General features: G+C 34.1%; 1 protein-coding gene across 3 annotated transcripts in view; it reads left to right on the top strand.

Moving 5' to 3' along the window:
- Positions 1-17,675, top strand: part of PCDH7 (protocadherin 7) — a gene marked incomplete at both ends in the record, with an annotated part of 262,681 nt that overhangs the window by 126,422 nt on the left and 118,584 nt on the right. For all 3 annotated transcript variants that reach the window (XM_082050611.1, XM_082050610.1, XM_082050609.1), the window contains one exon: positions 4,761-4,977. In XM_082050611.1, the coding sequence (XP_081906737.1) occupies positions 4,761-4,977 (217 nt within the window). The remainder of the gene's footprint in view (positions 1-4,760; positions 4,978-17,675) is intronic.

Here is a 17,675-nt window from a genome sequence, read left to right as displayed (position 1 = left end):
CAAGTTAGTAGAAATATTTAAATCAATATAGCTTGCTTTAGCTTGATATTCAGTTTGGGCTATTTTTTATGCTTCTCAACATATTATGTTGCTTCTTGGACTGGATTTTACAGTTGCTTTAAATGTTTTTAAAATTCTAATTATTTGAGGTGTAAGTGTTGTGACAGCAGGAAGGCTTGATATAATCTTGATATTTTTATCCAAGTGCTAAGTAATTAAGAGAGAAAACTGCTCTTCCTTGTTACACTTTAGTGCATCCACTTTGTATCCATAATCAATTGTGGGATCATTGGCTGAGAAAGAGTTGATGGTTACTACTCTAGTTCTCAATTAAATGTAAATAAAATTCACCCTTCTACCCCACCATTGTAGTCCAAATGCACTAGGATCTGAAATAACAGTATTTACAAAGTTGACATCACTTGCTATGGAGAAAACATGAAAAAAATAGAATCATTGAATGGTTTGGGTTGGAAAGGACCTTAAAGATCATCTAGTTCCAACCTCTATGCCACTGGCAGAGACAGGTTCTTCTAGAACAGGTTGCTCAAAGCCCCGTCCAACCTGGCCTTCAAGAGATGGGACGTCCCACAGCTTCTCTGGGCAGCCTGTTCCTGTGCCTTACCACCCTCATGGTAAAGAATTTCTTCCTCATATCTAATCTAAATCTACTCTCTTTCATTACTTCTTGTCCTATCACTTGTAAAAAGTCCTTCTCCAGCTTTCTTGTAGGCTTCTTTAGGTACTGGAAGGCTGCTACGAGATCTCCTTGCAGCCTTCTCTTCTCCAGGCTGAACACCTCCAACTCTCTCAGCCTTTCTTCATAGAAAAGGTGCTCCAGCCCTCTGATCATCTTCATGGCTCTCCTCTAGACTTGCTCCAACAGGTCGACATCATTCTTATGTTGGAGGCCCCAGAGCTGAGCACAGTACTCCAGGTGGGGGTCTCACATGAGTGGAATAGAGGGGCAGAACCATCTCCCTCAACCTGGTGGCCACAATTCATTTGATGCAGCCCAGGATATGGTTGGCTTTCTGGGCTGCAATGGCACATTACATGCTCATGTTGAGCTTCTCGTCAACCAACACCCCCAAGTTCTTCTCCTTAGGGCTGCTCTCAATTCATTCTTGGCCCAGTCTGTGTTTGCGCTTGAGGTTTCCCCAACCCATGTGCATGACCTTGCACTTGGCCTTGTTGAACTTCATGAGGTTTGCCCAGGACCACCTCTGAAGCCTGTCAGGGTCCCTCTGGAAGGCATCCCTTCCTTCCAGCCTGTGGACCACATCACACGGCTTGGTGTTGTTGGCAAACTTGCCATAACCATAAACTATATCAGGAAATACAATGTAAAACTAGAAATTTCAGGAAATGAAAGGAAAATCCTTAATATAATGGCAAAAAGTGTCATGAGTAAGCCTCATGCAGCTATATGGATATATTGCTTTTCACCAAGTATATCCAGGGTATGTACCTAATGCCAAGCTCTGAAATTAATGTTCTTCATGAATTGAAAGTATAACATGATTTTACTTTCTGGCTTGGATACGGAAGAATACAGAAATGGTCATTTACCTTTGGGGTATAATGCAAAAGTGTATCTTTTCTCTGTGATCTGTTCATCTCTATGATCAGATATAATTAGGAATAATTCCATATGCTGTTACTAGAAAATATTATATCAGTTATCCTAATTAGGCATTTTATAGTAAATCCATACTTTTGTGTTTTCAGCAGTTTTATATCTAAGATGTCATAGTTTTTTGGGGTGTAAAAAATAGGTACCATAATTAGTCTAGCCTCAATTTTCAAAGTATATAAAAACTAATTCTCTTTTATGACTGATGGTTCTGCTATAACTATTTCCATGTTCACCCAGATTATTGTGTCTTAAGAATATGGTGTTTTACATATCAGAAAGGATGATATCAAAAAGGAGACAGTAAACCACAGTGTGGATATTTTTTTTTTTCTGTACTTAAAATCCATTAAATTAATTAAAAACAGTTTTTTCTTAATGATGCAGGTAACAAACATGATCAGGATCTATTTCTTTTCATCAGAAAAACACAAACAATTTTATTTTTCCATGAGCTGTGATGCATTCAAAATTTGCAATATACTTGCCTGAGAAGATCTGGTTTTCAGAAATAGTGCAAAACAGAGGTCAGAAACTTGATGTTTATACTGGAAGTAGAAATGTAAGAAATGCTGCAGAATAACAATTAACATGTTCATAATTCTTTTAGAGAAGATTTTATCAGAATTATACCTTGCTCATTGATATTCTGTGGAACTGGCTGAATTGCCTCTACTGAACTGAATATTGTGTGTTAGTTTTGTGTCAGGTAATTCCTACTCAGTACAGCATTTAATAAAAAAAGAAAGATGAACACCTAGATCTGTTTAAAAACTTATCATTAATAACTTAGTAAAGGCACATTGAAGTTATTTTAGTTTAGAGGATGAATAATGATATTTATAGGGATTTTTAGCCTTAGTTATAATCTGTACTAGACTGGTGAAACCTTAACTTCTACTTGCAACTAGTCTTAAGTGATCTGAGAACAGTCATATTGGAAAGAAACAACAGAGCCTGTTTACAAGATATGAAATATTGTCTTTGTTTGACATCTTTCTATATACTTAGAAGTCCATGTCTGGAAAACACATGAAGGGAAATCACTGCTTCCATAAGCTAAAAAAAGAGACAAAATAAAATTGGTTGCTTACATCTAAAACCATAGCTTAGATAAAGACATTTTGCCTTTCTTAACATTTACTTTGTTATTTCTCTGAGGCAGTGAATGCATGTGCAAATTACCAATAACACAGTGCACAAGCTATTATTGAAATATGAAATAACAGTATAAATGATGCAGATGATTAGCAGGACAGACTGCTGTAAACAGGCTTTATCCTTCCTGCATGATTCAGAATCAGCAGGAGAGCTTTAAGAATTTCTGTGCAGTTCAACAATGATATTCCTTCTGAATACTCCTGGAAGAGAAAGATCGTACTCAGCATCTGTGGGGAAAAGATATTGAAATTTTATGTTGTAGATATAGGTCTTAGCACTTCTAATGCTCCTCTATGCTTTCTACTACTTCCACGTTAGCAAAAGGAGCAGCAACTCTAAACCATTTTTAATGTGCTCTTTTAATGCTCATTATTTGTGCTCTCCATTCCATTGTTTTGCTCCTCTATTCTCCTTGCATTTGATATGAAACAAAGCTCTAAATTAAATTGGTATAAAACTACTTTACAGCTGAAGTATAGAAGTAAACTTCAAGAGGTCCAAAAATCACTATGATAATACCTTGACTCTTCCCTTAGAATTTGTTTCATATTTCTAACAGCACTCACATTTATAAAATTTTGATCTACTTGTACCAGTAAGACTTAGTGTTATATTTGTAATCCCACCGATTTATCATCAGCATTGAATATCTTTATATCTTCAAAACCTTGTATTCTCAAAAAAAAAAAAAAAAAAAAAGTAAAATTTATAACTGAAACTCCATCCACCCCTTGTAAACCTAATGTGGACTTTGGTTCTTCAGGGATTGTGTAAGTGGTTGTGGTTGCAGTTTCCTACCTTCTGACCTGCGTAAATGTTTCCACCCTATAGTGACCAGAGGTGCCAGTGGGAGTGATGTGTGCTTGTGTCTCATTCTAAGGCTTGAAACACACCTGAATCCAAAGATGGGCAGCATTCTCAGACCTCACATTTTAAATATGGGAAAGTCTGCATTGTGTCTTATAAAATGGATCTATTGGTGTTTGGTTTAGAAGGTCCTTTTTAGAATATCAGATATTTCTCTGTGGTTTTCTAGCCTTGCAAACATTAAGTTACTTCATATATATCATTAAATTATTTGAAATGTATCGTTACCGCTTGAGTGTAGTTCTAATTGTTGGAGGATCCCCCAGCTTCTTCCTGAAAAGCCCACCTGCCCTCAGTGTCCTCTGAAATGTGAAGGCTTGACTCTCCCACTTCCTGGGATGCTCACTGATACCAGGGTTCAGCATGTAGGCTTCCCCAGCAACAGTAATATCTGTCATTTTGAATGAATACAAATCTCTAACAATCTATGTTTGTACAGTCCCAGTGGAAACATGTGGTGTCAGCTGTGCTTGCAGTAGTTTAAAGGCTTTATTAAGTCAGCTGGCAGCACACCCTGTCTCCAGGCACTGAATTTTATGGCGAAGGAGCTAAGAGACTGAACCCTTTTTTTTCCCTTCTTTTTTTTTTTTTTTTTTTTTCATTTCTTATGCCAACTAGGTTTCAAAACCACGGGAAGTGATTTTATAAAAAGACTTATGGGTGTTATGTTATGTTGTTGATACCCACAATATAGTTCACAGGTGAGCATTTATACCTACCCACACAGTCTTACACGTACACACATACAAACACACACACACACACTGTCGAGTACCTTTATGCAGTCTGATATAAACTCCATTTGAATTAACACTATTGAGTAAAAGAGGAACTATACTGTATTTATAAATAATTTTAAGACAGTTTTCTTATATACCAATTTGAAAGGAGGATATGAAAAACTGCGGGAAGGTTCTGGAACTGCAGATAATCTGTCCAGTGGCCTTTTAAGGACCGTACTTGCTGTTTGCTTTAATTTAGAGAAAATTGTTTAAATGGTAAATGTTAAAATATAAGTTTGCTTAAGTCATGTTTTGAGAATCAGTTGTTCAAAGATGGAACTTTTCAGTGACATTCAGAATCTTTTCTCTTGCAGCCATTTCGTAGAGTGACGTTTTCTGTTGTGAGTCAGCCTCAGGACCCACATCAAGGGTCATTGCAGAGTTGCTATGACAGCGGTCTGGAGGAGTCAGAAACACCAAGCAGTAAGAGTTCATCAGGGCCAAGACTGGGTGCCCTTCCACTCCCAGAGGACAACTACGAAAGGACTACGCCGGATGGCAGTGTTGGTGAGGCAGAGCATATGGAAAATGGTAGGGGCAAACACAACATTCACACACATAATCTCACTAGCAAGTGATGCTAAGTAGACTTTTGAAAGGTCAGTCCAAAAACTCAAATAAATATATTAAATAGCTAAAATTGTAATTATTTTAAAGTTTAAAGTTTTTTAAAATGCAGATATACAAAATAATGGAACATAACACTAGTAATAAAAACAGTACTTTATTTTCTTTACATGATTTAAAAACTATACTGCAGAAGCAGTTAAAACATTGAAAAAAACACCAGTTGAGGGCTGGGGAGATGATAATTGAATTAAATTCCATACTTTTCATTTTAGTTAAAAGTCTGTAAAGGACATGTATTCTCTTTTTCTTCCATTTTTGGTTCAACAACTACTTAGGAAATTTCCCAGAATGTAACACGTACGGCATCAGCAAAAGAAAGTAGGTTTAAAAACCCCACTCTAGCAAATTTCCTTTTCCACAAAAACATTATGTAGAATGTTTTCAAAACAACACTGAGTGTCATGTCCATTCTTCATTATTTAAAAAAGAACATTACTTTCCTTTTCTTCACACTTTATTTTGTACAATACTTTTAGAACGTCTGATTTAAATTCAAGGTTTATTTATACAAACGGAAAAATGCTGAATCTTTATTTATTCTATAGTAATTCTCCAGCTATTACAAAATAAAGTGAATTTAAATCTCAGCTTTTGTTTTCCTTTGCATCTAAAACTATTTAGAATTTTTTAAAAAATTCAGTTTGAAATGAATTTCATAAAACCTGAAGGTTTTCCTGTTCTCCACCTATTGGCTTTCATCTAAAATTTTATGAAGTCAGACACTGACTTCTTTGCCTTTTCATTTGCCCACAAACAGTAAAGTAAATTATTGTATGTCAAAGTGTACAGATTTTTGATAGCAATTAAATAACGGGTTTGCTAATCCAATTTGAATTGCTGGGTATATACAAGAAGGGTGTTGTTTTTTCTGTTATAGAATGAAAGAATAAGTTTGACTAAGTGCATGCTTTAGTTTTTCAGACCTTACAGCATGGAATGGTTGTTCTTGGGTTTTTGTCTTTGCTGAGATAGGCATGTTGACCCAATAAAAGTTTACTATTTTCCATGGTAAGATGTTGCCCGATCTAGTATGTATGACTGAAGAATGGCTACAGCAGTTTACAGAAGCCTATAATATATATCCCAAGAGCAAATAACTAATTGACCAAAAGGAAGATGGTATTATCCATCTGAAAATAAGGTATCTTAGGTAATGTATAAGTGTGTGTCACTATATTCTCCTTGGTTGTTTATATGAATATATGTCTTTACATTTCATTTTTCTGAGTGTGTGGTAGGGGAGAAAGTGATACTAGTATTACTAGATAGATGTCAGAAAAAGATTTATAGACTTTACACCTAAATTGGGATGGTTATTTTATAGTTTGTTTTGCAGTGAGATTTTATGGTTGAGATAATGAAACTGAACAATTTTCTCATTCCCCTGGACATATAGCAGTGTAGTAAAGTGCTAAACATTAAATTCTGAGTTCAGAAAGCATACTAACATGGAGTATGCCTGAACCATATTGTGAAAACTGTAGAGCCACATTTGAAGATTATTTTTAATATATTCATTATCCAGTGAAAATCATCACACTTACTGAGTGCAATTGAAAATGGAGAGTACTTGGGCAGTGCCAAAAATTAAAGCATACCAGTTTATTTAAGTTTGCTGATGCAAAAAGTGGTATTTCATTCTAATAATTGAAATATTTTAGACATTATTTTGATTTTTTGAAAGATGATAAACTATATTTGGTAAGATGAATCTGTTGGATTCACTTTTAAAAATAGTATTGTATAGTTAGAATAGATAGAAACATAGAGCTGGACAAATATATATTTCCGTGAATAAGTGAATGAAAACAAAATTATCATGAAGAAACCAATTGCATGGCAGGACTTGCATATAGTAATCAGGAGTTCCTTCTCCTTTAAAAACCATTGAACTGAGACCTTTGAAAGGTGGGTGACATTGTGATGAAAATTATATTCTACAGACTTTTGGATTTTACTGTCACATTTTAAAAACAAGATTTCAACAGTGACATGTCATCTGCCTCCAGAAATTTTTGTTAACATTAATCTATAAATAATGACAGAACAGGATGGAATGTACTTTTATTCCTTCATATAAGCAATGTCTGACATTTGAGTGAGGGTTTTCAGCAATCTGATTCTGAAGTCCACTTGTATTTTAACTATTTTAAGCACAATTGTGTTGTTCAAATTCTAATAATATAATTTGCAATATTAATGGATCATTCTGACAGAAATAGAATTGGAATTGAAATCTGTCAACTGTTCATTTGTCACATTTAATTGGAATTTAGGTTATCTGCAGTGTTTAGCTTGGTTAAGTTTTAATCAGAATTTATACTGGATTTTCATGCAGATTTTCCATGGAAACAGAACTTTGGAAGCATAGTTATTAATTGTTATTACTTCAAATATTTACCATTTAATTTTACTTGGTGTGAAACAATGCAGTTATAACTAATTGCTTTGGATTGCCTTTCATTTTTAAAGTTTGAAATGATAATTTTCAGCACAGTATCTTAAATCTTCTGATATATTTGGTACTTTTTTTTTTTTTTTGCAAACTAAGGTGACTAGGGAAAGCAATTTTTACAGCTAAAACAAATGTAAGAAGGCTGAGTTCACAGTAAAAGTAAACAGGAAATTCAACTTTCTGTTTGCTGTTAAGAGGCCTCCTTCCTTTTTTCTCAGGCAAGAATAAAATGCTGGAAAGAAAAAAATTGGGTAAGGGGGACGGTTTTCTTATAATATGCTGTACATTACCTACCAGCCTACATGACTGTCAGATGTAGGTTGAAGTTTTGTTCTGATGATTAGCTGTGGTGTCAGATGCAGGAGAAAAAAAAAAAAAAGAGGGTGGGGGGAAGAAAAAAAGAAATGTTAGCAGATTGACTGTGAAAATTCAGTATGCAAAGATCTTTTTAATTAGTAAAATCTGCAGAACCAGAAGTAACTTCTGAGTTAATTTATCCCCTGCCCTTGGAGCTTTCCTTACAAGGAAATTCTGCTCATATGTGCAGCTTTCTCTAATTTTGCTGTTAGAATGGAAGTGTCTTAATGTAAATTGCACAATAATTTTCTCAAGAACATTTTTATTACGTTGGTTTTTGCATATCAAGGGTAAAGACATTACCATGGTAAATGAGTTTCCTGATCTTTTAGTCATAGCCTTCTGTTTTTTACTATGTCTAATAACATATCTCTCAGAAGAAAGTTAAAATAAAAGTTCCTGCAGGAGATACTTCCAGAATTACCTATCCTCCTAAGAGTTAATAGTCAGCATGGGCTCTAAATTATTATTTTCTAAATAATAGTAATAGCAATAATAAAATACCTAATTTATCACAAATCTTTAACCCTCGTCAAGTTACTGGCCTGAAGGATATATTTCAATGGGAAATTCCTCTGAAGGCTACATTTTTTTTCTTTTATTTAACAGTTTCAGTGACTGTTCCTTTTATCATGATGAGAAAGAACATGGAATCATTCCATGTTACTTTTACAATATTGTGGATTGTTATGTTTTCTTATAATTTATCTTTCCTATAAACTATGTATTCCTAGGTTTTTCAGTCTGTAATCATCATGTACCTGTTACTTTTTTATTTCCATGAACTTCTGTTTCTACCAATGTAGGTAGGGATAGCTGGAGGTGTATTTTAACCATTTGAGGAATGGACAATATGGCCTTTTCATATTAATTCCTATATTATTAACTGCACATGTGATGTGTAAGAAGATCTTTTGTTGTTCTGTTTCATGTCCATTCTCCTAGTTCTGTCAGCTTACTCTCATTTTTGTTGCAGCCTTCATAGAAATATCTCATTATGTTCAATTTTTTTCAGATTTCTCTATACTTACTGTTTATTTATATGTATAGTGGCCTAATAAGTTTTATTGTTTTATTTTAGCTAGAATACCTATAGTGGTGAAACAGCAGCACTGTACATTTTGGCTCATGTGTTCTTCCCTGGAGATTTGTTTCCATGCAGTCATAGGTAGACTGTTAGGCACACATGCGATACCTGCGTTAAAGCTAGCCCAGGTATTCCTACATGAATATATATTTGGTCTGCAGCCAAGTATTTTAGGTTAGGCAATGTTTCAGTATCAAAATGTAAGGGTTGGAGAAGAGCAGTCATATCTGTGAAAAAAGGAAAATAAGGGAATGGTTTACATCTTCCATTTTAACAGGGAGATATGGAGTAAAGAAAGATTAAGTTACATGTCTGAAGTCAGAGTAAGTAAGAGGCAGAGTTTGAAAAGGAGCTCAGTATATTTGTAATTCAGTTACTTGATTTCCGCAAAGAAATTAGTAGTTAAATTCCACTCTGGCTGACACACAAACTAAAAGGCAAGGAGGAGAAATGCATTATTTCAGTTCATACAGTCTGGTAATATGCTGTGTTCCCAATGACAATTTCAGATTTAGACCATGAGTGTCAAAGTCCCACTGTGAGTCTAGGGAAGGGGTTCATGGTATGTGAGATGATGATTTGAAAATGTGAAATGAATTTTGACAATTAATAAATGTAATTAATTTTATCTATAAGAGCATTATCTCACTTTTTACTTCTAAGAGAGAATATTAACCTGTTCTCTGGACTAAAATGTTAATAAAATTTTAAAAGAGTCCATTAGTTTACAGAATCTATGTTTACAGAATCCATTTCCCTTTGCAGTGCAAATAACACAGGTTAATGTTCTTGAAGACTTAAATGGCCTTGTTGTAAACATTACAAACCAGACATTCATTGACTTATTCCACAGAATTATTGTACTTTTGAAGTTCCCATTATTTTCAGATGTTCTGTTCTCTTAAATTCAGGTCCTAAAATTGCATGTGAATAATTCTGTTTTTAAAACTGTGTCCTGACAATGTTAATGTAAGTAGTCCATCTGAGAGGTTTAGTCAGTAAAGGTTTTCAATGTAGCAATTACATGCTTATAGTTCCTTTTTTTCATTTGTTTCTCCTTAAAATGCTACTGCATCCACTTTTTCTTAAATGTTCCCCTTCATGCATGAACCCAAAATACCAGAAAGTGCTGCATGAATTACTATATAATGCATATATATAAGAATTCTTATCCTTGTTGCTGATAAATCCTAACCTACAATTAGGCACACAATGAACTCAGAATTCTGTAAACCTAGCAACATATGTGAATAAGGTTCTGAAACACATACATATTCACTGATGGATTATGTCTTAAGCAGGTTTACTTTAATAATGGAGCATTCTGATAAGATCTGTAAAAAGGCATATTATAAGAGGAAAATAAAACCAGTTTCTGAGACAAAAGACACACTGTGCAGGGATCCCTGTGATACTAGTGTAGTCTTATGTAAGGCAACTGAACCTGGCTGTGAAGAACATTGGCTGTTTTCCTTCTTGGATTTTTTCTTTTTTAATATTTTTCCACTTGTCTTTAGATGACCTTACCCCATATGTTTGTGAGTTCTTTTAGCAGAGGTATATAAGGTTTGATAGCTTCTGTACACAGTAATACTTTAAGTTTCAAAACTAGATAGTATTTTTTCTTTAAGAGTTATTTGCATTTTGAAGTGTTATTCATGTATCCTTACAATAGAAATGAGGGAGTTGTACTTTGATTGTGTTACAAATTCCTAATGCTGATATATATTTTTACTTTATTAGGCTAATAACATCCTGCAGAAGGATGAGCAATTATTTTAGATTGTGCATTATATGACATTGCACTAAGGCTTGTTCTATCTTATCTTCTATTCAATGTTTACATTGTACTTCAAATGCATTATGCAAAGGATCAAATATATGGCAACTGTGAGCAGAAATAACGCTCGCTGAAGCCACCAGAATAGTATATTATGTCCTCTCTCTTTACCTTTTTATTTTCCAAAACTCTCCAGAGAAATATCAACAACTTCTGCATGTTATCTATTAATGAAATATACCTGAGTATTGCTGTGAATTGTTTTCATCTTGATCAGGATTTTGGCAGCTCAGAGAACATATGCTTGATCTGCTGGAATCAAAGAAAGAATGCATATTTTGGCATTGGAAATCCACCCCTACACAATGATAATTATTCAGCTTTTTTCTGATTTCCTGAATACCATTGTTATTTCTCTTGCTGTTCTCTGTTGCTTTCCCATTGTATGTGCTCTAATTCCCTTTGTGCTTCATAGTGAAGAACAACATATGGCTCTTTTTCTTAGAATAAGAAAAGATAAGATTGCTTCCTCCACTCCTGATTTTAGTATCCTGTTCTTAAAAAGTAAAATACATACAGCTATATTGTTCATCACCCGTAAGAGAAGTATGTTGAGATCAGGCAACTTGAACTGCCATTTACTAGAAATTAGTTTTCTTTTATTACCTTTAGAGAAGGAAGTCCATGTTTACATTCCATCAGCTTTTAATCAATAATTTGAAAATGGAGAAAGCCTTTGGATTCTTAAAGAATCATTCCTGCAGTTATATCTGCTAGGCTGAAGCAGTGGGGGAGGGGCTTATATGTGCATGTGGGTGTGCACACACATACACATCTTGGTGAGTCAGTCCGTACTGCAAATACTCGTGAGATCTAGACAGTTGCACTTACATAACCTGCCTCATCTATGAATTTTAAATCAATTCACTGAGGTGGATATGAAAGAACGTACTAAAAGGAAAAGTGGAAAACTAAATCATCAGAAAGTGAAGTAGTATATCCAATGTCATGCTATGGATTGATCTTTCATTTGGCAATTGATCCAAACGCTGCCCACCTCTCAAAAAGTAATAATTTGGACACCAACTTACAGTTTGCATCAAGTTGTTGAGGGTTTTGCTATTGACTTAGTGGAGTTAGGCTTTTGTCCAAGTCCCCCGTGCCAGCTGCCAACTCAGGCTGCCTCCCACTGATGCAGACTGCAGAACTCCCTTTGATACTGTTGGATTCCTGAATGCAGACAGAGGACAAAATGCATTCCAAAATTTACAGACTCAAGGAAAAAGAGACATCTGGTTTATCAATGGAATATTTAGCAACCTTTGCCTTCACGGCAGCCACTTTCCTGGAAAAAATCTAATGCAGATAGTCAAACAGGAATCTATTTTACCACAGTTCAGAGGACCCCTTCAGCATGCTCTATTTCCCCAGTTTTCTATTTGCATTTAATAACAGTTTCTTCAGTTTTTTGGACAACAGTAGTTCTTCCTGTCCCTTCTAATCTTCAACTATAATGAAGGTCCAAAAGCAGTCCTTTACAGGGGTATTTCCTCTCCATTTCAGTGAAAAACACAAATTGTTCTCTGTTGCTGATTCCCAACTACTGTTCAATTTATCTATTAATAATATCTATTGCATCAAATGTCAATATTTTATTATATACTACTGATAGAAAATAGATTATCTAAGTACTTTTTCTCATACAAGTTCTATGCTTTGGGTTTGATGTTTGAAAAGCTGGGGGAGTTTTGCCGATATGCACAAAAAGACTGATGAAATTAAGAGAAGAAAATATATTTTTTCTTTGAGTCCATTTTTTTAAAAATATCTATTATGAATAATTGATTCAGAACAAAAATCTGATTGTACTTTCAAAAAGGGTGTACTTGCACTGGAGGGACAAGAGCATGTCTAATTGAACAAAAATCTGATTGTACTTTCAAAAAGGGTGTACTTGCACTGGAGGGACAAGAGCATGTCTAATTGACCACACAGTTGAATCTAAAGGAATCATAACACATACAAAAATCTGTTTGTAAAAATCTGCAAACAAATTCAAATCTCAAATGTAATAAACTGGCATGTGCCCGTCTATGTCATAGAACAATCTTGTTATATTAAAACTTTGAGTAAAAGTGGAGTAAGTGTATACAGAACAGATAGATATTACCCTAAGTTGTTGATATCTTCACTAGTTTCATAAATTGTTGCATTTTCACATCTAAGTCAAGTCACTTCTTACAGTGTTGTCTTTCATTTCTTTTTAAAATTATGTAATTTGTAATAGATTTCTAAAATGTAAGGTTCACTGTGACAAAACATAGAAAAACATGTAAAAATATTAAAAAACCTCAATCTTGCATTTCTTTTTACATCCAAAATTGCAATTTTTCATTTTTTTTTTTTTTCGGCCTATAGCTTATCTAAACAATTCAAAAAAATTTCCTAAGGTAATATTTTTCTTTTGACTGCTGATGTGTGAATTCTGACAGTAAGTCTACTTATCTAGTTGCTACATAACTTAATTCTTCAGTCCAATCATGATCTAGGAAGGTTCATGGTCCTGGCAATATTCCTGTGTGGCAGTCTTCCACAGAGCTATTAATTCATCCTATATATGGGAAACCAGCCAATGTATAGGGTCAGACCAAAGATCAACTGGTGACCAAAATAGGATGTTCAGGGAAAAATATGGCAGGGCAGATAAATTGATTCATCCTTCAAGTATTCTCCTATATCTTGACAGTTTGTGACTCAGATTCCTTGAGCCACATACAGATAATTTAATAACCTTTATGGATTTATATACACAAATTTGTCCAGTTTCCTTTAGAGGGTGTACACTTATTAATATCTCTTTTTCCTAATGAGGGGTTTTAAGTGATAGTGTGTTTCATTAGTCTTGGATTGGACAAAGGAAAAATAAACTTGCTAGTCTGGCAGAGACCAGTAACTATGAATTTTCTAATCAGAATGTTTTGCTTTTACCCATAATGATTTTTGCTGTTGTCTCTGGAAGTATTTCTTTCGTATTTGATTTCATTTCCTGAGAACAGCAAGTAATTTATACAGGAAAACACAAATAAATAGATTCTGAAAACAAAAGACTGAAAAGAAGTGTGTGTATTTATTATGAATTTTAGAAAATATTAATGTCAGGTTAGTATATAAAAATCTACAGAATGGTATTAAAAGCAATTAGAAGCCCCAGCATAATATGACATCTAAAGTACTGAAAATTCTATTTTATATGAGGTAGTTGCTTTCCAGAGAAAAGCAACAACTTCTTTCAGGATGAGAGATTTTAATGCCAGCATAATATAAATTCAGACATTTAAGTATTTCTGAATTTTACTATAGTATCACCTATATATGCTTTTTTTTCTTTTTTTTTTCCTCAGAAACAACAAAGCCTTCAATGTGAAGGTCAAATGGTTGAATATCTAGAAAAATAATCATGGCATATGCTAGAACAAGACAAATATTAGATTTTTAAGAAATTAAGCAATTTATTAGGACAGTAATTTAAAATAAAATTTCAGAGGAGATTGGCTTGTTTTGAGCAAGGAACAACAAAAGCAACAAAACCTCCACCACCACTAACAAAAAGATTTTAAACTCCAACATAATTTTTATGCAGAGACAAAAAAAAATCAAAGTCAACATTTATTATGTAAGAAAATGTATTTTAGTAAACTGCTTTTTATTATTATTTTTGTTTCTTTTTTTTTTTTTTTTACTTTAGACTGTACTACTAAATTCTAATAATACTAATTATAAACCTTATATCGCAGTTAACTCGGAACATGATATTAGAAATAAATTCACATCAATGATCTATTCATGTTAGAAGAGTTGTCCATTCTCATTTTGCTTTTAAGAATTATGGAAAGGACAAACACACCTCTCAGTAAATAATAATTAAAAAAAAATATATATATTTTTATACATCATTCAAATCTGTGCTTCTTTCTACAATATAAAAATATTGGAATTAAAACATGAGTGTAAATTTCTGTTTAGAAGATAGAAGAAATAAAATGTAAAGACATTGAAGGAAGAACAGTGTTGATGGAGTTAGTTTATTTTGATAGTTGCATGCTCTCTTGCAAACAAAAAAACGTGTCCATACCAGCTTTCCCAACTTGCTTGTTTTAACTTGTTTTTCCTATATCTAAAGAACAAATCAACCCTAAGGAGCCCTCCAGGGGCACTTGTTCTTTTACTAAGCAATCTGCATTATTTCATCAGCAAGGGAAGGAAAATCAAAGTGTATCATATCTAAAATTTCATGTAAAAAAGCTATAGGACAAGCTTGCAACAAAGTGTTTGGTTTTTTTTTTTTTTCCCAATGGTTTTATGGCAGATTTATTTTCTTGATCCAAGGGTGTTTCTGCCCTTTTCTGGGATTGTAACAAAGCCATAAAGACCAATAGAGTCCATGGAGAAAATCTTGGAAATTGGCTTTTTAAATTAAGTCTCAGGAAACTAAAAAGCATGCCTTGCTGTTCTCCTATCTTTAAACTGTTTCAGCTGCACTGTAGATTGTTTTCTTAGGTACGGTTATTTTGCTCATAACTAATCCATATGGTCTTTGAAGAGGAGAATGGGGCAATGCAATGTCATTTGCATTATCATGAGATGTTAAAGTAACTTCTATCAGCGGAATTTGACATTGCAAACTTTTATTATGAAGAAAATGCAAGGAGATCTGTGGTGTCAGGTAATAACAGAAACTTCTCTTCTCCAGATAGAAAATAGAAACTTGTTTGTTTTCTGTAACAGAATATTTGGGAAATAAATTTAAGTATGTATTGTATGTAACTTTATTAATGTCTTTCAATGTGTAATTCTATTAGCAGTTGCCCTCATTTCCTGCTACTGAAATAGTCTGTGCTAGCATTCTTCTTATATTCTGCCATGCATTGAAATAATAATATAGGGATTATTGTGACATGCCAGTAGATTTGACAGTTCTGGAAATGTGTTTGTTTCTGCTGTCTTATACAGAGCCACAGCTCAAGTACATGAGAGCAATGACATAGTTAACTTCAGTGGTTTTCTAGGTTTCTAGTGCTTTTCAGGGGCAGGGCGGTTAAGAGGGCAAAACAGGAGTAACCAGGAGTGACATTATTACATATGCTGATTTTTAAAATGCAAGCAATCTTAGTATTTTAGTTATATTTGAGGATGTCTGATTTAATGCCCCACAGCATGATTAAGATACTGTATTTAATGCAGTTTCATTAATCAGTTATAATGTTTTTTGGGAAAAAAAAGAAGTGAGCAAAGATAGTTAAAATCAAATCTTCTGTTTAAAAAACATACCAAAAGGCTATATGCTTTCTGAAAGCTTGTAATAGCATGAGAATGGAACTTTTTAATGACATTGAAGGCATATAAGAAAATATTTTCGCTGTCCTGAGGCACTGAAAAAATGGTGATTGATCTATTTGGCAATATGCAAGGAACCTGTGCAGTGTAACTCACAAGTCCTACGGAACCTGCACTAATGATTCATCCTTTCTCAGATCCTGATGGTATGCAAAGGGCATGAGTAGAATTGATTTTTCTCACCCTTTGTTTCCACCTGTACTGGAAATGACCATATCTGCAGAGTTAAAGTTTGGGAAATAACAATGGCATAAGAAGCTGATGCATGGACAGACCCTCATGAAGCAAGATAGTCTGAGAGTCAAAGAAGAATACATACTAGATTTTATAAATGGCAATACAGAGGACAGGCTCTATACTGCCAGAATGCACTGTTCCTAACAAAGGATGTTCCTTAGAGGCATAGCTCACTTGCCAGGAGCATAGATACAGAAACTTGAGACACACTCAGATTTAATCTCACAAATAGTAATGGGAGAATACAGAAAAACTCAGGATGCCCCCAAGGGTTCAGATAAGTGAATATTTTTCTCTTGCTTTTCTCTTCAAAAAGAAACAATTGCCTTTAGCTTTTACCAGGTAGAGTCCCACATGTTATTGCTCATGATATGAATTTTAAATGGAAAAAGTTTTCCAGAATATAAAGACTTTATCCTGAAGTTTCTTGATAAATGCAATCTTAATTGAGGAACTTAAGGTGGTTATAAAACTAAAATACTTTCTCTAACACAGCTCTTCTCTATCTTTTACTGTTGTTTTTTGTGCCACATATAACTGACTTTCAGAAGGCACTTTTTCAGAAGGGCCTAAGTAAACAAACTGTACTGACAAGACAAATTTGTTTATTACTGTGAAGAAAAATAGTAAAAGAATTGAATTAAGCCCAGGTTCATAGTGATAGAAAGTCATTACTCTAAGGTGGCAGTTAAGTGGCTTGTGTAAAATGAGTTAGCACTTGTAGAGTATTGCCTACTGCAAAGGTGCTTATGCCCCCAAAAGCATTAACAAGCATCCTGGTTGAGACTGTCAGCTAAGGAAAGAGGATAGATAAAAACAGCTATGGAAAAAGGATCTGACACAAAGCCCATTAGTTTTTGAATGGCAATGGCTGCCAAATGCTACTCTCTTGGCTGGATTTATATCACGGACGAAGTGTTCTGTCTGCTCACAACCTGACACTTCCCATCAGCACTAGCTTTATGTGGGAATAGAAAATCCATCCAGGATTGAATTTGAACAATAGAGTAAAATAGTTTTATTAAACATAATAGTAGTGAAGGAGACTAGTCAGGACATAAGCCTCAAAACAGATTTGGTTCCTATATTTCCTAGCACTTGTATTAACTTAATTTTAAATGTTCTTCAATGAAGGGACTCTTTCAAGTTCAGAACACCCCAATAGAGACTGGTTTTATAATGCTGTTACAGTTACAAATTCTGTCGTCTCCTAGAAAGTAATGGCATATTATAGTAGTGAAACTCAGGAGTGCTTGCATTCTATTAGCTGAAAATAAATTCAGTTGTTC

The sequence above is a fragment of the Streptopelia decaocto genome, assembly GCF_964273445.1.
Source record: "Streptopelia decaocto genome assembly, chromosome: 4".
Taxonomy (NCBI): Eukaryota; Metazoa; Chordata; class Aves; order Columbiformes; family Columbidae; genus Streptopelia; species Streptopelia decaocto.
This window is presented reverse-complemented; position numbering and strand designations above follow the sequence as displayed.